Here is a 26,667-nt window from a genome sequence, read left to right as displayed (position 1 = left end):
GCTATGCTAAACTGTCGTCTCTGCAAATGAGAGCGTATGTAGACAGTGACCCATCGCTAGCAAAGTCGGCTGCACAACTGGGGCGAGTGCTAGGAAGTCTCTCTAGACCTGCCGTGTGGCGGCGCTCGGTCTGCAATCACTGATAGTGGCGACACTCGGGTCCGACGTATACTAACGGACCGCGGCCGATTTAAAGGCTACCACCTAGCAAGTGTGGTGTCTGGCGGTGACACCACAGTCAGCAGCCCTTTGCTGACGCACGCGTCACCGCTGGCGTGTCACCATCCTCGCCGTTGTCACCTACCTGCGTCGCCACCGGACCGAACAGGAGGAGGAAGGAAGGAAATTTAGAGATAACATCTCAGATGCAGGTAGGTCAGCGTTTCAATCTCTACGTCATCATCCTCATATCGGGAGCTTACTGGCGGATGAAGGTCACGTAACTGTCATTCGAGGTACTTAAGCAAGATGAACCAGCTATTGGACGATTTTGCATATCGCGTTCTAAACAAGGACACCACGACAACGAATAACTCCAGATCTTCTCAAGTTTGCAATGAAGATGGAGAAAAACGTCCAACTACCATTTCTGGACGTGTTGGTGTAGAGAGAAGACGATGGACCCTGGGCCACAGTGTTTACCGTAAACCTACTCACCGAGACAAGCTTATAGGCCCCAGCTGTCATTATTCTTCACAACGAAGTGGTGTGCTTAGGGCATTGGTTCACAGAACACGAGCCATATCGGTCTCAGGAAGCTTAGCCGTCGAGCTATACCACTTCCATACCGTTTACTTGCAGAGTGGGTACTCCGAACGACACATTCACCGTGCCTTACACCCAGCACGAATGAGTGAGGAACTGGAAGCAAGTGAAGAACAAAGACGAATGATCGTCTTGCCAGACGTTGGCTGTGTTTCTCCTAAAACAGAAAGATTACTGAAAAAACATGAACTGCATATTCCGCCCGTCAACGAAACGCAGAGATCTTCTACGCTCACCGAAGGACAATCTTGATTTGAGAAGGCTTGCTGTCTGTAAGAATCCTTGTAACAGCGGGACGTCATACAATGGACAAACTTGTCGCGCCGTGGGAAACAGATGAGCCGAACGTCGACGGCGTAGGTGCCTAGACCAGCCTGTGGCCGACCATTGTCTCAGTGCGGGACACAATATGTCCACAATTCTCTCGTAGACAGCGCAATGGGACAGCGTTACCAAAGAAGCAGTGGCGATTCGCAATTCGACTGATCTGCTAAACAGACTCACAGGATGCCAAAGTAGCACAACCTGGGATCCAGCACTCGCAACGTTGAAAACACAGCGACCACGAAGAGGAGCTAACTGGTCATACAAGGCATGAAGCTTCGGTGGTAACATAAATATTAAGATGTCAAGGACGAGGACGGGCAAACCTCAGAGCGCACACGCATATCGCTCGCGATAGAGGGCGCGGGGTGACTGACAGCAGGGCGTATTATGAATGACAGTCAGTTTTTGAGGGTGCTTCGAAGCTCTTGGTTGGCTGTTCGACAGGTGGCGTCTCTTAATCTCCCGCTACCGATCAAGAAATCTTCGCTATTTGTCACCGAATTTTTCGCCTTCACACCTCCACGTTTCTGCCTAGGATGACATAAAATATGAGGCTTGATTCACTGCTCAGCAGTACATTCGTTGCACCTGAGGATGTCAGTAGCACAGACGAAATACTGTGGGAATTTTACATCTGACGTCTCGCCCGAGAACCATTTCTTGAGATACGCCGCTCCTAGTTAATAATATCTATCATTCTTTCTCAGGTTACCTTCAGACCTATAACATTTCCTGTTCCTTCGCTGTTTCTGAAGCCGAATCGGTCTTCCCCAGAATTTTCCTAAATTCTCTTTCAAGTTCTTCTTAGTATGACTCTCGTTCAGCCTTTGATTACTGAGATTTTCTCAAGTTTCGGGTTTCCAAAAATTCAGCTTTTTAAATAGGATCGTTCTCGAGTCATTAGCTGTTTGGAAGTTGCGGCTACGGCTGGCGCTAGGATCAGCGCTTGTGGAGCCAAGTATTTTCCCTAGCCATTGCTGCTAGTGGCAAAGGACGCTGGCCTTGTGAACGTGTCGTTTCTGATAGAAACGTCATACGTTCTATGAATTTTTTCTTCTGTAAATCCAGAATGCAGGGGAACCAGACAGGAACTGGTCGAATAAGGATTTTGTAAGCGACATTTTTTGTAAGTGAATTACACTTCCTGAGAATTCTTCCAATAAATCAGTGTCTCAGATATTCTTCCTCCACAGTTAATTTTATATGGTCGGTTACACATTAAACTAGTTCAATGCACCAACTACTATAAACTTGCAGTTGTGAATGATCCCAGTGATTTATCGCAGATCCTGAAGTCAAACTATGACCAATCCTCTTGTCTATTTCGGCGCAGTACGTTACATTTACTCTTGTTGAGGGCTAGCTGTTGATCTTTGAACCAGACAGTGATTAATTGCAAGCCTCTGGCATCTCATAACAAGTTCCTAACCAAGTCGCCCCCATCTATTCCACTACCTCGTCCTCACACAGCCACATAGGGTTGCGGATTTTACACGTTGGTTAACTCATATACAATACATCACGAACAACAGCGGCCCTAAAACTCTACCTTGATGTATCTCAAGTGTTACTTTCGCTTATGGCGAGGCCTCTCCATTAAGAAAGGCACACTGAAATCTCTTCTCTATATCTAAATCAACAGTACATCTACATGTTTACTCAGCAGTTCGCACTTAAGTACCTGGCAGAGGGTTCATCGAACCGCCTTTAGACTATTTGTCTACCGTTCCATTCACTAACAGCACGTGGGAAAAATAAACGCTTAAATCTCTTCGTATGAGCTCTGATTTCGCTTATTTTATTACGATGATCACTTCTCCCTACGTAGGATAGCGATGATTAAGTATTTTCGCATTCAAAGGAGAAAGTTTGTCACTGAAATTCTTCAGTACAATCTCTCACCTTTCCGGATATTCCGTACGCAAATATTTTGTTTATAATAAGACGATGTGGAACTGTATCAAAGGATTTCTAGTAGTCGAGACTTACAATAACGCACCGACCTGAAATTTATCTGCTGGATCTAATTTCTTTCGTTGTCTGTTCACGTAATTAATGTTTCCGTAATGTATTTTTGCTACCACTGTTTCCATGTTAATACTGTCACTGTATTTGCACCCCTTACGCCACCTTTTGGTGTGTGGTGGACGATACTTTGCGTACTTTTGTCAATTCCTCCTGTCCTTTTCCAGTCGCGAATTGGTTCGCGGGAAGGACGATTGCCGGTAACCCTTCGTATGGGCTCGAATCTCTCTAATTCTATCTCAAAATATTTTCGTGAGAGATACGTTGGAGGAAGCAATAAGTTGGTTGTCTGTTCTAGGAACTTACGCTCTCGGAAGTTTAAAAATAAACCACACCGTGATGCAGAACGCCTCTCTTGCAGCGTCTGCCACTGGATCTGGTTGATCATCTCTGTGGCGCTTTTGTGGTTACTAAATGAACCTGTAACGAAACGCGCTGCTCTTCTTTGTATCTTCTTTATTTCCCCTATCAATGCTACCTGGTAGGGATTCCATACCGATGAGCAATATTCAATATCGGTCGAACGAGTAATGCATCTGCCTTACTCGCGATTAATTTTATGTGGTCGTTCTGTTTCAAATAGTTCCTTGGGTACAATTATTATTACATGGAGATACTTTCTTCCAGGGATCGTTCTGTAACTCTCTCTATATTTGCAATACGTTACACTTGTTTACGATGAGGATCGATTGTCACTCCCTGCACCAAGGGTTGGTCCTCTGCAGCTCTTGCTGTATTATGCTACAATTTTCTAGCGTCGGATAAGTTACTTCTGAGTTTGAATACTTCTCTCCAAGAGTAACATGCTGTGTTCTATTTACCAGCAACTCGTATTTTGTTTATTAGGCGGCAGTGCGGAACTGTCTCGAATGTGTTCTTGAAGTCAAAGAACACGGCAACTATCTGCGCGCCAGAGTCTACTGTGTTCTGGGTCTCATGGACGAACAGAGCGTACTGGGATTCACGAAAGCGTTGTCTTGGGAATCAGTGTCGTTTCCCTCAGGGGATATTTTCGGCTTCCAAATACGTCATAGCCGGCCGGAGTGGCCGAGCGGTTCTAGGCGGTGCAGTCTGGAACCGCGCGACCGCTACGGTCGCAGGTTCGAATCCTGCCTTCGGGCATGGATGTGTGTGATGTCCTTAGGTTGGTTAGGTTAAAGTAGTTCTAAGTTCTAGGGGACTGATGACCACAGCAGTTAAGTCCCATAGTGCTCAGAGCCATTTGAATCATTTTGAACCAAATACGTCATAATACTCGAGCATCAAACATGTTATAAAATGCTTCGGCAGACAACGTCGAGGAGAAAGACCAATAGTTTTGCGCGTCCGTTCGATGACCCTCCTTGGAAACGAGAATGACCTTTGATTTTTTCCAATCATCAGGAACATTTCGCTCCTCCAAAGATCTACGGTACATTGCTGCTAGAAGATGGGCAAGTTCTTTCGCATATTCTATGTAGAATCGTACTGATATTACATCAAGTCCAGTAGTCTGCCCTCCGTTGAGTGATTTCAATTGCTTTCCTATGTCACGGTAACTTATTTCTGTGTCAGCCATTTCGTCGTTCGTGTGAAGACTTAAAGAAAGTACTATAGTGCGATCTTCCTCTGCCAAACAGTTTTAGGAACAGACGTTTAGTATTTCAGCCTCTTCTGTATCGTCCTCCGTTTCATTGCCATCCTGGTCACGGATTGTGTGGTCGGAGGGCCAAGCTCGGGTTACAGATCTATCCTTGAATACCTATATTGTTTTATTTCTTTCGTAAGTCACTTTTACTGACGACGTTTGAGGCCAGTTATTGTAATGTTGCTAGAGACTATGCTAGAGAGATGGCAGAGTGAAACGACCTCAATTACAGCCCTCTTCGCTTGTCAAGGAGTACGATGACTCGAGCGGGAAGTGTTTAAAGTGTTAAGGTGATCAAGTCATGTGGTGTGGGCGCAACTGCGGCAGCTGTTGACAGCTAGCGGTTGGTGGCCACATTGGTAACAGCGCCCCGCGGGTAAGCTAATACATCCCCTTTCACCATTCGGATGCGTCACGCCTATGACGTAATAGTACGTGACGTGACGCACGTCTGCAGAAACACATGTTGCCCAGCTTTTCCTCCTCTACACCCTGTTCATTCTTCTTCCTCTTCTTTTGTTGTAGTTGTTGCCGCCTTAATTTCATATCTCATGTTGGTGTGATTCGTTATGCACGGCCGCCTTTCCATGGCCTACTAGCGTTTTACATAAGGCACAGTGGAAAGTACATGGCCATATTGCAACCACGGAATAATACTGAAAGCGTACCATAACACTATTTCACCAAGTCCCATAAGCTAGTCGCAGTGTTTCACTGAATTAATCCCGTTTCCAAAATACGGGCGAGAGAGAATATGGTGAGGCAGTACAACTTTTGCTGGCTTTGGTGAGAGAAATTACTTCCAAGTAGTACTCTAACCACCGTCCCTTCATTCCATCGATATTTATATCGTCGATTCAATGCTTAAGTTCGTTCTTCTAACCTCTGGATTAAGCGCATGCATTGCAGCAAAGGCTGCTGATTAAACATTGACCAATTTGTTTTAGGATCCGGGTTCTTCCCAGTTATCGACAGAAATTCAGAACTGGATTGGAGCAGTTATTTAAGAATTTTGACTAGAAATTAGTTCTACGAGTTTTTCGTGGTATTCTTTTTTGTATCCTCTCTTAAAAATAATTCCATAAAAAGTCAACAATAATTACTTTGCCGATCCATGTCTAGTGTGCACAAAAAGTCATTGATAGTTATTGCAGTGTGAATTTAATATTCAATTATAACAGGGATAAGCGGTGCAAAGTTTTCAGTCTACAGTGTAGGAGGTACCATGGATGATAATATTTTGTAAGCAGTTCAATATTTAAAACAAGTTTACTGGCTATGGATAGCGCACAAGGGGACGATTCCTTTACTGTACGTTTAAAACGGTAAACAACTGTAGCTATTGAAATATTATAGATCCTTTTAAAAAGTAATTTATATTCGTTCTACAGTTGTTTGAGAGCTCATGGGAAGAGTTGAGAGACGCAACCCGTCGCAGTGTTGGTCGTAAAGTTTTAGAAGATCTACATCTACGCGATTACTCTGCTATTCACAATAAAGTGCCTGGCAGAGGGTTCAATGAACCACCTTCAAGCTGTCTCACTACCGTTCCACTCTCAAACGGCGCGCGATAAAATCGAGCACTTAAAGTTTTCTGCGAGCCCTGATTTCTCTTGTTTTATCGTGATCGTCATTTCTCCCTATGTAGGTGGGTGCCAACAGAATGTTTCCGCAATCGGAGGAGAAAACTGGCGATTGAAATTTCATGAGAAGATCCTGTCGCAACGAGAAACGCCTATGTTTCAATGATACCCACTCCAAGTCACGTATCATGTCTATGGCACGATGATAAAAAACGAGCCGTCCTTCTTTGAACTTTTTCGATGTCATCCGTAACTCCCACCTGATGCGGATGCCACACCGCACAGCAGTACTCCAGAAAAGGGCGGACAAGTGTGATATAAGCAGTCTCTTTAGTAGATCTGCTACACCTTCTAAGTGTTCTGCCAGTGAATCTCAGTCTTTGATTTGCTCTACCCACAACATTATCTATGCGTTCGTTCCAATTTAGGTTATTTGTAATTGTAATCCATAAGTTTTAATTGAATTTACAGCCTTCATATTTGTGTGACTTATCGCGTAATCGAAATTTAGCGGATTTCTTTTAGTACTCATGTGAATAACCTCACACTTTTCTTTATTCAGGGTCAAGTATCTCGACCGGTACAGACTCCACCGCAGAGTTACATATCCATTGTCAAGTAAATGTCACATAAATGAACTGAAATTAAACATTCTTCGCCTATTATCGTGAAGTATTACTTTACGAACATTAACAGGCTTCACCACTGCACCTTTCGGTTCAAGAACTATTGAATACCGTTAAAATTTACATTTCGTATTTTAAGAGTGCCTTTAGTATCCCATTAGCCAACAATATGATTATCATCATCATCATCTCAGCCTTTTCCCACGTCATGTAGGGTCGGCGTTGGTTTGCTGGATCCTTCTCCTCAATGAACGCCTATCCAGTGCTTCTTCTCCGAGCCATCCTTTCTCCCGTAGGTCCCCTGCTACCTTGTCTTTCCATCTCCTCTTCTCCTTGGTCCTTCGATTTCTAGGTCTTCAATTCTTCACCCAACGTAGTACTCCCCTCTTCTCTGCATATGTCCATATCATCTTATCCTACTTTCTTGGATCTTCTTGCCTATGGGCTTCACTTTCCCTGTTCCTCTTCTGTACTCATTCCTTAGTCTATCCTTTCGTGTCACCCCACTCATCCACCTTAACATTCTCATTTCTGACACTTCCATCTTTTTCTCTTGGACTTTCGTAATTGGCCAAGGCTCGTATCTCGTGGTCGTGCGGTACCGTTCTCGCTTCCCACGCCCGGGTTCCCGGGTTCGATTCCCGGCGGGGTCAGGGATTTTCTCTGCCTCGTGATGGCTGGGTGTTGCGTGCTGTCCTTAGGTTAGTTAGGTTTAAGTAGTTCTAAGTTCTAGGGGACTGATGACCATAGATGTTAAGTCTCATAGTGCTCAGAGCCATTTGAACCATTTTAATTGGCCAAGTTTCTCGGCTATACAGCATCGCAGGCCTCATCACAGACTTGTAAAGTTTTCCTTTCATTCTGCAGCTAACCTTCTTATCATACAGTACTCAGCTCAGTTTCCTTCATCCATCCACTATTTATCCTGTGTTGTATTTCGGCCTCCAGTCCTCAGTCACTTTGCATGTAAGAGCCTAGGTATATACATTTCTTGACCAGCGTCAGTTGTTCTCCTTGCAGGTTAATGTATAGGTATTTGGTATCCTTTGTACACTTACACTCTGTTTTCACCCTGCTAATTCTCGTTCCCCTTTCCTCTAGAGCTTTTCTCCACTGTTCAAGCTTGTCTTGAAGTGCCTCCTCGGTGGGTTCGCAGTTTACAACATCGGCAAACATCATGCTCCAAGGTGTCTCCTTATTCACACCTTTGACTAGTACATCCATGACAAGGTCAGAGAGATATAGGCTGAGGCTAGATCCCTGATGTAGTCCTACTCTCACTGGAAATGCCAGTGTTGCACCTGCATTGCTTCTGACTTGTGTCATTGCACCTTCATACATGTCAGCTACCATTAGCCAACGATATGTCTCTTTTATGGGCATTTCATATTCGCCGTATGGCCCACACATTTCATATTTCTTGACAAGTGATCTATTATACACTTTTCGTATTGCTTATATAAGCACAGCTGTTCCCCTCTAGTACTTACTTACACGACTGTAGCTCAGTTGTTAAAATTTCAGTGTTCTTCGTATGCCTCTAATGATTTAGAGGAATCATGGGGAATCGATATCGAATGGCTGAGTAGTGATTTGAAAAACTCTCTAGCCGAAGTTGATTCTACTGCCTTGCACACTGTAACATTACTCTTACTTATGTGCCCCATAAGCACATCATGCATTGTAGAAACTACTGTTCAGACGTCTTTAACGATTTACGAAATATTACGTGCTCTTGTTAAGTGGACCACGATGAATAGAGACACCTGTCCTTTGCAGCAGAACGATTCTGCTGGAAATTATTTGAAGTTTTAAACACTACGTATTCTGACTTTACACGAGTCACCAAATGCGTGTCGTCGTCTGAATTTATCAGTTACCTGGGCGCTTTAATTGAAACGAAGTAAGATTAAGTAAACAAGCAGTCGACGACAAAGTCATTAGAGACAAACCACTACTTCGGACTGAGGACAGATGGAGAAGTATATAGGCCGTGTCCTTTTAGAAGACGTTATACCCTCATTGAGTGATTTTTAGAAACCACGGATAATATGAACGCGCATAAAAATGGTTTCAGAATATGGAGAAAGTTTTTGACGGTTACTGCAACAAAGTCATTTGCGCATAAAACTCCATCTCTGTGTACAATCTATACTTAAAGATTAACAAATCTGAAGTCGCTGAAGAAACAAAAAAAAAAAGAAAAGAAAAACACAATTACGACCAGCGAAAAGTCACAAATGAGGTATTATTAGCCAAAAAGATAAACATATGCTTGCAATAATACATGTTAATAACATTCTTTTCGGACATGTCTGAAAGAACAGACACCACATACATATAACTAAGGCAAGGATGGCCAATGATGTCTTCAGTGCGGATGCACACTGGGCTCTAACCGTTATGGGAATGGAAAGAGTGCCACAAATAATGAGAATAAAGAGCAAGGAGCACTACATTAATGTGGATAAATTGAGGATTTGCGTCTGACGGGAGACTTACGGGATACTCCGTGCAGTTGCGACGACCGCTGTGTCCGGATGCCATGGTGCTCAGGGCATCTGCCTAGTAGACAGGATACCCAGGTTCGAATCCCAGTTCGGCAAAAAAAAAAAAAAAACAACTTCCCATTCACTTAAATCAGCGTCCACTGGCAGCCAAGGTCTATAATTCCTTTGCATCTTAATTTATAATGACTGCTGGATCAAAATGGAGTCTGTTTTCTCGAAAACGTTGAAAGAACAGACGACTCACACAAATAAAAACTCATTTGTAATTCTTCTGAATCTGCTACCTAGTATTGGCTGTTACGTGGTTATGTTTCTCCAGCGGCATCAGCTTCTATATTTAAATGAGTCAACATCTGAGATATCTTTTTGTATGCTCCCAAATATACGAGATTGGAATAACAGAGAATTGTGAAGGTGGTTCGATGAACCCTCTGCCAGGCACTCAGATGTGATTTTCAGAGTATCTATGTAGATGTAGATGTAAATGCAACGAAAGACTGCATTTTATGGCATGATGTCCTCATTTTCCTATCTAAGAAACCCCATCTTTCGATTTTTCATCTGTTTCTCCCTGCGCTTTTACTCGCGAGGAACAAAAAACAAAAAAAAAGGTTCAATATGGTTTTAACGACTGAGGAGATCTTAGCGCTTCAGACCAATGCCAATGTCACAGCAGTAAATGCAAATGACTCATCAAGTACCTTACGACAATGCTATCAGTCCCTTCTGTGGACAAAATAACGGTTGCAGTGAACGTTGTTCGCAGTTATTTTGCCTAATTTTACTTTGGTTCCTGCCGATGAATCTTCTAAGCATTACGACTTCAAGGGGGGTGTGTGTGTGTGTGTGTGTGTGTGTGTGTGTGTGTGTGTGTGTGTGTGTGTGTGTGTGTGTGTGTGGAGGGAGGGGGAAAATACCAAAGTGAAGATAGTCATTTGCGGTATGTGTCGCCAAAAGCTGAAAGACTACAACAAGCAGTGGTTTTCTCGACAACTTTTTGAATGACGAATTTGATTACACATCTTTCTTACAGCTGAACAGTACATGTAGTGCCATTTTTATAGATGTATAAACTATTCGTCGGGTACATGACTGCACTCAGAGCAAAAGAAATCAGACCTTAAGAATATTAAAATGTAACATTACAGATATAGTGTTAAGCCAAACTACCGTTTCTTGCATATGTCACGTTAATGAAATATTAGAACCTCTGCTATATCTTCTTCGAAACGTAAATAGTTTCCAGGTTGGCAATTGCCAGTGTCTCACGCACTCCAATAAAGAAGATACAAAACCATCCTGCCATCTGAACTCGCAAAGGAATTTTTTCAATAACAGTAGCAGTCTCATGGCAATGACCTAGTTCATTAAAAGCGACGTTATTAATGCCCGTTTCCAAAATATTCTGGAACGGCGTGAGAACAGATTTCAAGAAAGGCATCGCCAAAGATTCGTCACACTTTCATGTACTCTTGAGGTGTTAGCCGGTTTGCACCGGTGTTCGTAACTCGTACAGCTAGACCTGCCACGAGTGTGGTTTGTAATGTGAAGCGAGGGCAGTGGCGGCGCGAAACCGCCAGCACGCAAAAAACAGTTGGGACCGTGACGTCACGCCGTAGACGCGGGACAGAATGTCAGTCGGAGTCGAAAACTGGTCCAGATCTCCACGTGTTGTGGTATCATTGTCCCTCCGGTGCGACTTTACGTTTTCTGCCTAACGTCGTGTATTAACTCCTAATTATTATTATTATTATTATTATTATTATTACTGTTTGCAGCCATGATGGTTTTCCAGCTTGCTACTGATTAGCCTGCTTGACTGAATCCTGTGTATCGCTGTCTCTCTTCAGAGGCAATAAATGCATATTACATATCTTGATTCATGTCCGCTGACTACCATGACATGCGTAATGGGCATGGCATGCGATTTTGTTTTATTCTATTTTCGAAGATAACTCATCCACGCCTATGTAACTAGTCAGAGTGCGTCAAAAATGGTTCAAATGGCTCTGAGCACTATGGGACTTAACATCTGTGGTCATCAGTCCCCTAGAACTTAGAACTACTTAAACCTAACTAACCTAAGGACATCACACACATCTATGCCCGAGGCAGGATTCGAACCTGCGACCGTAGCGGTCACGCGGGTCCAGACTGAAGCGCCTAGAACCGCACGGCCACACGGGCCGGCAGAGTGCGTCTCTGAGAAAAAGTTCATTGCTGCTGTAGAGAGTTTCTAGTTTATATAAATTTAATTTTTGGTACACTCTTATTTTTGCCGGTGCACTTGTGAATGAGAATACGCTTGAAACTAGCTAGTAGTGCTGAATAACATACTCGTTTAACAATAGGCTGGTGGGAACGATCTCTTTCTTTAAATTTATCGAGGCTTTGGTATCCACACAAGTCATTTAACTAGTAAAGTTTACATACATTCCACGTTATTCTTTTATGATGAGAATTACTCAGTCTATAGACCAAAACGTAATTACTATGTCAAATCCTGCATTTATTTTACGAAAATCCTGCAGCTGAAATGGTCTTGCATCTATTAGATGCGGGTAAGACCATATGGTACATGGCGAAAGGCATCAAGTACCACTGCAAGACATTCCCTTTCCTATTCCTTTGCAAATGGAGCGAGGGAAAGGGATTGCCTGTGAGCATTCCTACGAACCCTAATGACTCTTACCTTCGCGGTCCTCACAGAAATATACTTTAGTGACAGTAGAGTCGTTCTGTAGTCAGTCGGAAATGCCGGTTGTCTATGCTTTCTCAGCGCCACCTCCAGGGATTCCCACTCGTATTCAAGGAGCAATTCCGTAATAATAGCTTGTTGATCGAAGCTACTGGTAATAAATCTAATAGCATGAGTATCAAATGCCTCGATGTCTTCCTTTAACCCGACAGGAGGAGGAACCCAATCACTGAAGCAGTACTCAAGTGGCCTTTATAGATGAGCTACACTTTCCTAAAATTTGTCCAGTAAATCGAAGTCGACATTTGTCCCCCCGCCCCCTAAGACAGCAAGTACGTATGGTCGTTTCATAGTAACAGCTGTCATTCCACATTTGCTGAACAAACGTAACCCAACAAACATCACTATGGATCTGAAAATTCTCAAATGCAGCAACAGACCCCCCACAAAAACTAATAACTGAAGAAAAGTATCAGATACAAAAAGCCATAGTGGAAGGCAAACAAGTGATAGATGACTACGCAGCTCTCTGTAATGGTACTGTTTTACACACACAGAATTAAATAATTTCAGGCATAGAAATAACAATTTTTCAAATAGTAATCTTGGCTTAAACAATTTATCTACTTTAAGGTATAAGTGGTTGCAGATGACAGACTGTGGAACAAAACAGTCACTGTAGAAACACATCAGGAAAACCACACCATGTGGTAAAAAGGCATTAATTCATAATTTGTGTGTTTTTTCAAATATCTGTAATTACGATTTAAAACTAATAGTTACAGTAAAGAACATTCTTTATCTTTAACAGATGAAAAATAAAAGCCCACTGAAGATGCTGCAACTGCAGTGAAACATGTTTGGGTTAAAAAACAAAACTGTGTTTTGCTAAAGCCGGGCCCTATCCAAAAACATACGTATTGTTAAAGCAAACACGGAAAAAAAGAGCTTCAACCCCAAGATGATTGTTTCATATCCCTTTGTAAAGTTACGACTAGATATTTAATCGACGTCACATCACTAATACTGTATTCGAAAATTAGAAGATTGTTTTTCATACTCAGCTGCATTATCTTACATTTCTCTATATTTAGAACAAGCTTCCATTCATCACAGCAAATAAAAATTCTGTCTAAGTCATTTTGAATCCTTCTACATTCACTCAACGACGATTCTTTCCTGTACATGACAGCGTTATTACCAAACTGTCGCAGGCTTCTTCTCATACTACCTGACTGTTCATGTACCTACGCAGGGTGTCCCTCCTAAGAGCTGTCAGGCTGATTTTTCTCTAGTTTTTCGGCAGGTACCTCAAATTTCGTTTTTTCAGTGTGTGGTCGAAGTCGGCCTGAACAAATACTACTCATGGAGTCTTTCATGGGACGCCCAGAATCAAGAGAGATTGTTTCCTCTAACAAACAAAATAATTTTTAAAGCGGAATTTTACGTGCCGCTCGATGGAGCGGTCCCACATTAATCTAGTGCGACATTTATTTTATCGATATGTATTAATAGGGACAGTAAAACACGAAGAATAACCAGTGGTCCAGCAGCGACTGACCAGCTCTGCTGAATAGCGGTAGCCGGCCGCGGTGGTCTAGTGGTTCTAGGCGCGCAGTCCGGAACCGCGGGACTGCTACGGTCGCAGGTTCGAATCCTGCCTCGGGCATGGATGTGTGTGATGTCCTTAGGTTAGTTAGGTTTAAGTAGTTCTAAGTTCTAGGGGACTGATGACCTCAGAAGTTAAGTCCCATAGTGCTCAGAGCCAGCCAATAGCGGTAGCACTCACCACGGGACAAGGTGGGCGCTATCGCTGTGGTTATTCTTCGTGCTTCACTACTCCTGTTAATACATGTCACTAAGACAAATGCCGCGCTACATTAATGTGGGACGGGTCCAGCGAGAGCACGTAAAATTCCTCTTAAAAAGTCATTTTGTTTGTAATGGGAAATAAACCGACTCTTTCCGTTGACCCTGGGCGTCGATGAAAGGCGTGATGGGCAGCATTTGTCTGGACTGACTCCAGCTACACATTACAAAATCGAAATTACCAATATCTTCAGAAATAGAACAAAAAATGCCCTTATCGACTCATAGGAGGGACACGTCCGCCCGCGATAGCTGAGTGGTCAGCGCGGCGGGATGCGACGCCACGGGGCCCGAGTTTCATTCCCGGCTGGGGCAGGACATTATCTCCGCTCAGGGACTGGGTGTTGTGTTGTCCTCATCATCATTTCATCCCCATCTCCGACGTGCAAGTCGCCCAATGTGGCTTCGAATGCAATAAGTACTTACCCTCAGCGGCCGAACTTCCTCGAATGGGGGACTCCCGGCCCACAATGCCGTACGCTCATTTCCATATGGAGGGACAGCCGGTGTAGAAAACAAGAGCAGTCATACCATACTTCCATTGGACACTCCTGATGATACACTTATGTCTGATGAACACGGAAAGGTAGAGTTTTCTATTTCTTAAAGACTTCGAGCCATTCACATACGTGGGAGCCTGTTTATAGCGGGTGACTGTGACGAAAGTTTTCCGGAAGTCTAGGATGTCTGTTTCCCTTCATCCATAGTTCGTAGGATTACCGTGAGAGGAAGGGGCAAGATCAGCTATGCCCAGAAGCTTTTCTAACTTAAGAAAATTTATTGCATTCGAACTTAGAATGTATTCAAGAATTCTGCAGCAACCCGGCGTTAAGGGTTCTGCCCGTGAGGTTCTAGGCGCTTCAGTCTGGAACCGCGTGATCACTACGGTCGCAGGCTCAAATCCTGCCTCGTGCATGGATGTGTGTGCGCTGTCCTTAGGTTAGTTAGGTTTAATTAGTTCTAAGTTCTAGGCGACTGATGACCTCAGAAGTTAAGCCGAATAGTGCTCAGAGCCATTTGAACCATTTTTTTGTAATTCTGCGGGTCCGTTCTTGTACCCTCCTTACATACGGGAGTCATCTGCTCTCTTTCCCGGTCGCCCGGAACTTTGCGCTGGGCGAGAGATTCGCGACGAGTGCAAGTCGAGTAAGGACCGTGTTAGTTCATCGCGGAGCGGCTGTGAGACGCTCCGTAATGTCAAGGAGTGATGCCATCCCAGCACGGCGCCGTGTGGGTGCGCCCTCGCGCCGTGGGCAGGCGGCGCCCGGCGGACGCAGCGGTCCCGACCTGGCCCCTCAGCACGGGCAGGACTCGACTTCGCGACACGGCGCTCTCAGCCCGTCTCGCCCGCTTCTGCGTTGGACCTAGCTACAATAGACCGCACTGAGCAGTTCTCAGTGATTAAACTGTGTTATTTTTCTAAGAATTTTATATTTAACCACTTTTTTTCGGTTTCGTACCTCAGTCGGTAAAAGCGGAACCCTTATAGGATCACTTTGTTGTTCCAATAAAATGTACTCGCAGTGTGCCCATATGGTTGCACATCATCTATTCAATTTACTAAGAACATACAGAAATTTGTGTCTGATTGGGACATAAACCAGGGTTTTTCCGCTTTTCGTGAGCGGTCACCTTAAGTACCTCAACTATACGAGCACTCTTCCAGGACCGACCCAAACCATCATGTGTCCTACCTAGTGCCTCGCATAACACGTGATTCCTGCACAGGGAGAGGCTTTTCTTTTCTCGTCAGGTAGCAGAAGTGATTAAGGCGAGTGCTCGCGAAGAGTGGGAAATTATAGTAAACTATATAGCTGTTGTGCAGCCGTACTCGCAGACTGAAAGTACTTTTCATAATTTAATATGGCTGGCGATCGTTGGTATCTCCTGTGCAGATGTCCGAAGGAACATTGCATCAAGCTATACGGACACTCCTCTACTGTACTTTGTAGTCCATCTCTTAAGACTCCTTTCCCCCAGCAACGGATACAGGTATCAAATTGAAATTTATGTCAAATATCAAGGGGCCTTTAGCAGGGAAAAAAATTTAAGTCTCTAAGTCGATGGAATGAAGAGTGCGGCCAATTTTGTCACATCTTATGATATTCACTAATTCATTCACCAAAATCTACGGATGAGCTGTCTATAAAGATAATTAAGCTCGTACGGAACCCTCAGAGCTAGAGTCCTACTTGCAATTGTTCGTTTCTTCTTCTTCTTCTTTTAATTTTTCTTTCTTCCATTGCACGTCAACATCCCACTGTCAAGGAGCTATTAAGAGGGTCAAAGGAGGTAACATATGGAAGAACTTGTTCTCCTTTCACTGTTTGGAACGATGAAAGTAAATAACAGAATAACAATGGAAGGAACACTGTATTTCTTACTTGTACGTTTCTTTCTGCTTCCCTCCTTTTTCCGTATCTCTTTTTCCCAGTTCGTTTTCTTCTTCTTCATCTTGCGCTTCCTTTATTCCCTTGATGGCAGTGACAGGTAAATCATTTTAAGACGTTTACGTCACATTCTATAAATTTTTCAGGTGGAGTTGTCTTCGAAAAATGAAGCAATACGTACCCAGTCAGGGACCCGGTGCACATGTTAAATGTAATATGACTGATAAATCCTAGAATTAACTGGTGAAACCTAAGACTTACCATCACTGTGTGTGTGTGTGTGTGTGTGTGTGTGTGTGTGTGTGTGTGTGTGTGTGTCAATTTCTAAGGGACCAAACTACTCAGCTCATCGGTCCCTAGACTTACAAACTACCTAAACTAACTTATGCTAAGAACACACACACACACACACACACACACACACACACACACACACACACACACACACACACACAGGCGCGCCCGTCGCAGAACTCGATCCTCCAGCGTCAGGGGCCACGCAGTCCGCGACATGCCGTCTCAAACATCGCGGCCACTCTGCGTGGCTCCACGGTGTGTTAAAAGTTCGAATTTCTTTATTATATGCATATATTCAGAACTTTTATCAAGAGTCGTTACTAAATCTTAGGATGTACCGATACCAGCTGGTGAAACCGTCTTCAGTTTAAAAAAAAAAACAGCTTATCAATTTATTGAAATAGGTTGTATTTATTGTAAATTGAAACATTCTTGAGTTCCAATATGATTCTAATGAGCGATGTTCCATATTAGGGAAAAATGTAGTTAAAAATGTTACCTTGTGAACGTTGAATTTTGTTACAACAAAGCTGACTATTATGGCATTTCGATGTACATAATATGGAAGCCGATTCACACAAGCATTTTTTAGTTGAACGCTTTTTTAAGCAATTGCACATTTTAAACCCTTGTCCTCCAACAAAAGATTGTTTGGCAACCACCTTCCGTAGACTAATTTCTTCTCTTGCTACTTATTCGACGTTGATAAAATTTTCCTTGCGCAATGTAAATTGGTTCCTAGTGTACAATGACTTCAGTTCACCAGCTTTGGTACCAAGTTGATAAAATTCGTCATCCTGAATATTTATCACTACTGCTATTACAGATTTTGCTTCAGTTTTTGCTCTGTCTACATCCGTTACTTTAATCCTCACATTCTGTCCAACTGAAGGATTTGGAATTTTGTTATATGAGGCTGCTTTCATTTTCTTTACCTGCAATTGAAGACCTTATCTGGCAGCTTCTCGGATCAGTTTCACTTTATTAACGCTGCTGGAAGTTTTCAGCGTCTCGCCACAACCATTAGCTGGCAACTGTGTCTCGTTGTTAACTGTCGTCAAATCCTGTGTCTCTGGTGCTTCCTCACCAGCTGCAGCCGCACTTTCTACCTCCGTTCCTTCTGTTCCAGTGCTTGATTCACTAGCACCAATTCCTTGACCGTCATTTTCAATTTCCTTTGAGTCAGTGTAACTGGTGTTTAACATTGTTTCCAAGTCTTCTTCAGTGTTTATATTTGTTATTAAATGACGTGCAACAACCGAGGTCGCAATTCCCATTTTCATTGGAATCCCAAACATGGCTTCATATGGTGAACATCTGATCCCCCCATGATAAGCCCTACTTTTCCTTGCTTACACCAACCTCAGCCCTTCAGGCCATTTTGAAGTTTCATTTGTTTCCATCCAAGTTGATAACATATTTTCGATATATTGATTTGCTCTTTCGACTGATCCCTGAGACTGACTGTGACTCAGCTTCCCGTAGAGTATCTTTATCTCACTCCACAACGCACATAAACTTTGAATGACTTTGTTACAAAACTCTCTACCATTATCAGAATGAAGGATGCTTGGGGCACCAAAGCTGGTAAAAGTGTCCAAAAGATGATATGCTACTTCATCAGCCCTTTTCGAATCTAGTGCGCACAGGATAACAAATTTTGTCAAATGATCTTGGTATACAAGTATGAACTTTGACTTCTTGTCTGTTTCTGCTTGTATGTCGATTAGGTCAATTTGACGTTATGAATTCATTTCACTGGGTTTGATAGGTTTCACTATAACACCCCTTTCCAATGTTTTTTGCTTTTTCTCGCATGGTTCACTTAATCTCAAATAAGTAACGATTGATTAAACCCTCACATTCTTGTACTTACGATTCAGTTCAACAATCATCCGTGTTCAGCCGCGATGACCTATAGCAATGTACTACGTTAAACAGCTCATCAAAACAAACGTAATAACGAATTTATTCTTTTCTAGTAGACAGCGGTGCTATGAGTTTCTCTTCACCTCTGTTGCTGAGAACATCTTGTCGCTTCAAATGTGTGTAGCGAACAGATTTTTAATTGGAAACGGTGTTTACATTTTTCACTTCACTTAACAGAATATTATATTGCCCAGCAGTTACATAAAAATTGTTGTCATTTTTCTTACTCACTAATTCACTTAAAAGTGCGTAAAATCTGTTACGCGTAACATCACTCATTCTGATACAAAGTTGCATAAGAAACACCACTAAAACGATTCGCAAAGATAACCGTACGCACGATGCTCGATATTGACTGAAACTATGCAGTGGTGAGCTGACTGAGAACTCATAATTTCCAGCAAAGAAACTTAACTGAACACACAACTGGCAACAATGAAACTTGTCTGAACCTGCACGACGGAGACGGGAATCTTCGATCCAGTTTTTACCAGTTTGCATTTATCAATATGTCTTGGTAAAAGTTCGAAATCTATGCATATAACGAGAAATTTGGGAGTTTTACCACACCGCAATGGTAATCTTAGGTTTCACCAGTTAATTCGAAGATTTGCCAATTACCTTACTTTTATAGTAACACACATTGCTACAAGGACCCCTGTAGGTCCAGTGTACAAACAAGAACGAAAATTAACTATCACATCTTTTTCATTCACATGCTTCGTACGTGTGCGTTGCAGATTACAAACTACTTGAGCTACGTTTAATTCGAAAATTCGTCTCACTTTCTGCCTGTTCACTTCGTACCGATACATTACTTTGTTCTCTCTCTCTCTCTCTCTCTCTCTCTCTCTCTCTCTGTCTGTGTGTGTGTGTGTGTGTGTGTGTGGGGGGGGGGGGGGGGGGGAGGGGGCAGGCAGTCAGCAGTTGAAAACGACGTCATGGTCACATGTGCCGCTATGTATCGAGTAGAACTAGAGAGCAAAGAGACGCTTTTACAAGAACTGACGGTGGAATCTGTTGCTTATAGTTAATATTGTGGTTTTATTACTGTGATAACAAATTATATTTTAAAAACTTGAATTTCGAAACAGTATTTTAAAAGAACCTCATGTAAGTTTATCACAAATTTTAAAAAATTGGAGCTTTTTTATGTCTGGAGAGGTACGGAGCTGTACTGCTGAAGAGTTGCGTGCCAGTATTTAAAATTTTAAGGCCCCTACACGCGGACCAATTTACAGGCCGACCGACTGACCAATTCGTTGGTAGCCAGCACACATCCCGACCGACTGACCAATTCGTTGGTAGCCAGCACACATCCCGACCGACTAAACTCTACGATTACAGCGCTGCCCTGTTGTTGCGTTTTGTTTACCTTAAGTTAACTGAGTTTATTTTCTACGAGATCCTGCTTAGTTTTACCAAAAAACGAAAGCTGAGGTTTGCCCTGGCTGGTTTGCAGGTAACAGGTCCAAAAAATGCGGAGAGAGAGCTGTGGGCAAATAAGTGGCTAATGGAAAGAAAGTCAGTCATCCGTACTCCGTCACATAGGGAGTTGGAGCCGATGGTTTTCGTAATTATCTAAGACAGGATAAAGGATGCATTTCGGAGCTGCTGAATATCATCAAAGAGTTCTTAACAATAAAGACAACAGTCATGAGAGAAGATGAAAACTGCGTGTAAAGATTGTTAGCTACATTACAGTTTCTGGCCACTGACAGAAGGTAAGAACACTTCAAATTCAGTGCTTAGTATATCCATAACTATTATCTAAAATGATCCCAGAAACATGCAACGCGAGGAGATGCAGCATGGAAAAGCAGAATAAATAAGACAAAAGATATTCAAGTAATTTTTCTTCATTTATTTATGTAGCGTAAAAGATGCCACTATAAGTTTAAGAAACTTATTTCAAATTAGAAGGAAGACTGCAAATTGTAGTAGCGCACATCATGTAATGATTAAAATACGTAAGTAAGAAATTAAGCTTTTAACAGCTGTTACAACTGTGAAAAAAGTCCCACATTTTGCTCTTCATAGGAAGACGTGATTATAGGCTGTATTTTAATACTTATAACAATGAAACAAGTATATTTTACGAATAAACGCCTCTTGACTGTCTATATTTCGGTTTTCAGGTTTTGCTTCCGACGTAAATCGGAAATGAAATTTAGGATCAAGTTCTTCTGTATTTCGGTTTTTAGATTTCCAGAATAAAACCTAGAAACCGAAATATAGGTCGACGGACGTTTATCCCTTAAAATAGGCATCTTTTACTCTATGTATCATACGAAACCTTTGCGGATTAGTTAGAAAAGCGAAACAAGTGCTTCATTTCTTGGATCTCTGCTGTTAGACTCCACGACGTGTTCCAGATTTCTCGTCATTAAAGTTTCGTCCTTCTTACACTCTGTCATGTATATTAGATCAGCATTTAATCCTGCTCGCATTGACAAAAGACCAACTTTTGTCGGCGGTTGGTACGACTGCCCTACGTACACACGGCACAATTTGTTGGGTGGCGTGGGAGAGAGGGGCTGCTGTCGCGTAGTGATACCCGATCGACATCCGGACAAGAATAACTAATCGGTCGATTGGCCAAAGAGCCTACACACGAAAAATTTGTCGATAGGTCGGTCGGTTGGTGACTGTGTAACGGGCTTTATAAGACGTGTGAATTCCTAAGGGACCAAACTGTTGAGGTCATCAGTCCCTAAATTTACACACTACTTGAACTAACTCATGCGATGAACACCCCCCCCCCCCCCCCCCCCCACACACACACACACACAAAACCATGCCCGAGGGAGGATTCGAACCTCCGGCGGGAGCGGGGGCCTTTAGAAATGAAGCACTTCAGTTACGTCGTTCCTGTGTGCGGCATTTGCTGGGCCTTTTATTTTCGTCATTTCATGAGTTAGTGCTTCTCATTTGGACTTGCGGAGATCGCATTCCTGTCACTCCCCTGCTAAAACCAGGCAGAGAGGGCGCACACGTGGCCTGGGTTTCGCCCCGGCGTGCCTGGCTGCACCGAGTGATTGTCGCGGCGCGAATATTGCCTCGAGGACAAAGCGACGCTTAGGCCTCGTTGGGCGTGCAGCGCTGAGCAGCGTCGGCCACTAGCCAGTGCGTCGCGGCACGGCGACCCACCATGAGCTTCACCTCCGACGCCGCAGCCGCAGAGTCGTAAGTCCGCCCACGTGAGGCGCTTCTCCATCGCAGTGGTGTGGGCTACTTCATAGCTACTGCACTAATACAGGCTGACGAGGTATTTCGAATAACTACTTCTTCGTGATTCGTGATGCAGCGACTCTGCGAGTTTCTCGCTCATGATCTGAAGAAGCTACACATCACGACCCGCCTATAGCTCCACTAATAAACACGGGAAGATTCTTTAGGCGAAATTTGCCGAGAAAGGTTGCAATTTCATGTTATGGATGTAGAGAGAGAGAGAGAGAGAGATTGTTTACGAATTCTTTTCATTAAGTTAGAGACTTAGGTGGATGTTCACTTGTAAAAGAGTCCAGGATTATGATTTAATTGGATCAAGAGGAATGTTAGACACACGTCGTCGTCTTTGGCCAGTGACATAATGTTATCTGCTGTCATGTCATCTTTCAGTGCACATATTCATAGTTTAGTAGTCAGTTGGCGAAGACAACAAATGAGAAAAAAAGCACCTGGTTGTGGTGACAAACTGATCTGTAACTTAACTGATTTGAAACAAAATCACCAATAACATCATTACAGTTGTCATATTCTATACGTCACAGGTCTAAGCCGAGGATTCGTATCGAAGATATTTCATCTTTTCGACGGCCGCGGTGGCCGAGTGGTTGTAGGCGCTTCAGTCCGGAACCGTGCGACTGCTACGGTCGCAGGTTCGAATCCTGCCTCGGGCATTGATGTGTGAGGTTTAAGTAGTTCTAAATTCTAATGGACTGGTGACCTCAGATGTTAAGTCCCACAGTGCTCAGAGCCATTTGAACTTCATCCTTTCAGTTATCTGATACTTCTTTCCTACATTAGATTTATTTTCAAGACGTAAAGTGTCGTCTGTTTCTTTACCAGAACCTAACTGCCCTCCGCAGATTCTTACAGTTTTTTGACGAATATTGAGTGATCGGTTGTTAATTTTTTTTTTCATTTCTGAAATTACGGTCACCATTGTCTCTTACATTTTGTTCGTAGCATACTGTGTTATGTCCTAAATACCAATTATTTGACATCAAAACAACTACTTGTCAAAAGTAGTAGCAAGAAAACAGCTTATTCACTTCGGTTCACTTGCAGGCTTCCGTGAATATGTGTTGCTCGACAATGGAGTTCGTAATGGTATAGAATACCTCAGTATTGCAGCAGCATCTTTTGTGAAAATAAACTGCTGGTACATTCTTGTCAGTAGCGTAAAAGCAATTAAAATAAGCAGTTTTACCCACCACTGAAAAGATGTATCTAACTCTCGCCACGTACAGTTTTTTTCTGACCAGTGACGAAACTAGAAGTTTCCTTAATACAACGCTAGCCTATGCAGACATGTGATTAAATTTCACTGCTATATCTGAATGAATTGATGAAGTTCAGTATCACATTGTGCAGATTAAGCTAGAGAGGCATCACTGTAGTCACAGTTTACCATCAATGCTCGTATACTTTAACGCAATATTTTTAACGATTTCACCATCTCATTAGGTGCATATGTAAACAGTCATTTTCAAAGTACTTCCACTCGTGTAATTTTCCACATATTTTTGAAATATCTTCTTACATTTTAGTACTTCTCTCTTTGTCTGTTTAATGCCTCTGTAATACAGTAGAGCCCAAGCGGATATCCTAATTCTGTTTTTAACCAGGTCGACTTAGGATGACTATTTATCCTATCCATGTACTATAACATAAGAGTCCTTACACGACGTGATCTAGTACAATTAGGTGAGGTGGCTGTTTCAGGAAGCACGGATGTATTGCGATACTATTGCGAGCAGACATTCATATTTGTCTTTCAGTAATAGCAAAAACTACGCAGTGGCTGGTCGCCTTGTATCTGTAGATGTATTTCGTCATCTTTTAGAGGAGTCCTTTTCCCATGTGCGATATAAGTTCCTTGTGTTGTTCAGCTGTAGATCACAAATAATATAATTTTCATCATGATTGAAGACAATTTCTTTAAATCTTCAGTACAGAAATCTCTACATTCAGAATACTTTTTCAGTGCGATATTTTGGAATTGCTTGCCAGAAGATTCTGCCGTGACTCCCAGGCTGCAAATTAATGAAACGTCAGAAGTTCACCACCTTGCTGCCTTAGCTTAAAATCTCATTCATTTAATTTCGTTTGCAAGAGATTTTCTTTACACGTACCATATGGAACGAATGGTGTCTTCCATTGCCCAAGGACCTTACTGAACAGGTGTAGGAGATAGAATTTTCTTGTATTTTCTCCTGTCTGCCTTCGTTCGTGAGGCTAGGGAAATCGACACACACTATGTAGCCATTAAACTGGATTTTGTTTTTCTTGCAGGGGACAACTCACAATTTTACCTTACCGCCTTAGAGTTGTCGTTCTCTTATTACTTGTCTGATATGACTTGGAAGCCCAAAGGCTTCTACACACGCGCCGACCGACCAGCAAACTAGACGTTTGTACGTGGTTTGGGCAGCCGACCGACCAGCTTTTCTTGTCTGGATTTCGGTCGGGAAGCAACACCCAACGACCCCCCCCCCCCCCCCTTTCCCCTCCCCGCCCAATCGTCTCCGACAAATTGTGTCGTGTGTAGCGCTGTCGTGACAACCGCCCAGCAAAGATTCGTCTTCTGTCACCGGGCGCGGATTAAATGCTGTTCTAACATACATTACAGAGTGCGAGGAGAAGTTTCTTGAGAAATCTAAAGACGTCAGATGTTTGTGGGGCATGTAGTGTGAGGAGTTTAGCAATAGAGATGCAAGAAATGAAGCGCTTATTTCATTTTTTAATGAATTCACTATGGTTTCATGTGGTTGGTTGGTTGGTTGGTTGTTTGGGGGAAGAGACCAAACAGCGAGGTCATCGGTCTCATCGGATTAGGGAAGGATGGGGAAGGAAGTCGGCCGTGCCCTTTCAAAGGAACCATCCCGGCATTTGCCTGGAGAGATTTTAGGGAAATCACGGAAAACCTAAATCAGGATGGCCGGACGCGGGATTGAACCGTCGTCCTTCCGAATGCGAGTCCAGTGTGCTAACCACTGCGCCACCGCGCTCGGTATTTCATGTGGTACATTAACATTGTAAAAGATACACATATTTTATAAAGAAACCTTTTGTATTTTGCTTTCTAGTTTTAATTTCCGATACTCATCGAAAATGAAATCTAAAACAGAAATACGGACAGATTAGATCTTAGATTTCATTTAAAGTCCAAAAACCGAAATACAGAAGATCGACGGATGTTTGTTCATAAAGTATAAATGCTTCATTGTTTTGTTAAAATCCAGCCTATATCCAAGCCTTTTGCTATGAAGAGCCAAGTGTGGGATTTTTTACAGTTCTAACAGTTGTATTTATTAAATGTCGGCATCACCATTTGTAGTCTTTCCTCTTCTTATTTGCAACGGATTTCTTAAACTTACAGGGGCGTCTTTCATGCTACATACGTAAATAAATAAATAAAAGTTTATATAATTATTTTTCATTTATTTTGCTTTACCATGACGTATTTCCTTAGGCAACTATAAATCATCTTTTCAGGTGTCTGGAATCATTTTGGATAGTCGCTGTGGGGATGCAAAAACACTGAATTTGAAGTTATCTTAACTTCTGCCAGTGGATAGAAGCCGTAATGTAGCTAGCAGCCTCTCCTCGCAGCCTACAACCTCTCTCATGTCTGTGGGCTTTCTCGTTAAGAATGGCTTGATCATGTTCAGTAGCCCCAAAATGCAAGTTTCATCCATTCTTAGATAACTGAGATAATCGTCGACTCCCAGTTCCTTGGGTAACGGAGCGTAAGTGAATTTATTTCTTTGTATTGACCACTCCTTTGCCCACAGCTTCCACTCAGTTTGATTATTTACATATCTAAAGTAAACCCTAGTTTTTGTTTCTGTAGAAACCCAAGCGAGATCTCGTAGAACATAACTCACTGAACACTCTGATAAATTGGCACGTGCGTAGACGCGTTTACATGTAATTGTGGCGTTTAGTAGTTAACTCTCTCACATTTCGACTGTCTTATCTATGTTGTGTGATGAGGGCTGTTAGCATTATAGTACACCACGTGAACGTACCTACATTCTGTACATTATAAATCTAAATATTTTATTAAGATTTGTTCACGGCGAGGAAGGAAATATGACGAAATCTTCCTGACTCTCATTGTCAATTCGTTTGACACCGTGGTCTTCCAGATGTTTGAAAAAATTTGTCGATATCACTCCGCTTGCTTGAGTCTGAGGAGCTACATTGTATAGAGGGGCGGCAGCAGCAGCAGCAGCAGCAGCAGCAGAATTTCTTAGGATTCAATGAAATTCTTAATACACCCAGCTCGCTATGGAATCTTACAGATCAAGTAACGCAGCTCAGCGATTGTAACGTATGAAAGAAAACCCACGGCGAACTATAACAACCCGCAAGAAGCATTTGGACAGTGTGTCAAGATAAATGTCACAGAAGTGTTCAGAACTAATTGGGTGACTGCCTAAAAGTCCAAATCTCCAGAATTCAGTCCTCAGTTGCCTCTTTTTTGTCGAAATTTGAGCGGAGCAACAACACCACTCCCTGTAAATTACACTATGTTTTATGATCCGAAGTTTCATAGCCACTCGAAGAGTGGGAAACTGACAGATAGGTATCAAATTGACTATTTTTGAAACAAATTAATTGCTTTAAAGCAACCGCGCTGATTAAGAAGACTTAGGAATCTGAAGGAAATTCAAATATTTAACAAACAGCTGTTTGCTATATAAACGAAGTGTCAAAAAGTTCATCTCTTCAAAGCCTAACTATTTTGAGCATAAATATTGCATTGGCGTGATATTTAACAATCAAAA

General features: G+C 42.6%; 1 protein-coding gene across 5 annotated transcripts in view; it reads left to right on the top strand.

The window, feature by feature from the left end:
- LOC124622113 (organic cation transporter protein-like) overlaps positions 1-26,667 on the top strand; it is a 252,790-nt gene that overhangs the window by 142,907 nt on the left and 83,216 nt on the right. The window contains exon 1 of one of the 5 annotated variants that reach the window (XM_047147725.1): positions 21,772-21,832. The exons of 3 other annotated variants lie outside the window; for them this stretch is intronic. In XM_047147725.1, the coding sequence (XP_047003681.1) occupies positions 21,798-21,832 (35 nt within the window). In that variant the 5' untranslated portion in view covers positions 21,772-21,797. Of the gene's footprint in view, positions 1-21,771; positions 21,915-26,667 lie in introns of those variants that run through there. One more of the 5 variants, XM_047147734.1, reaches the window with a different exon arrangement.

Source organism: Schistocerca americana, chromosome 1 (assembly GCF_021461395.2).
Source record: "Schistocerca americana isolate TAMUIC-IGC-003095 chromosome 1, iqSchAmer2.1, whole genome shotgun sequence".
NCBI classification, from domain to species: Eukaryota; Metazoa; Arthropoda; class Insecta; order Orthoptera; family Acrididae; genus Schistocerca; species Schistocerca americana.
This window is presented reverse-complemented; position numbering and strand designations above follow the sequence as displayed.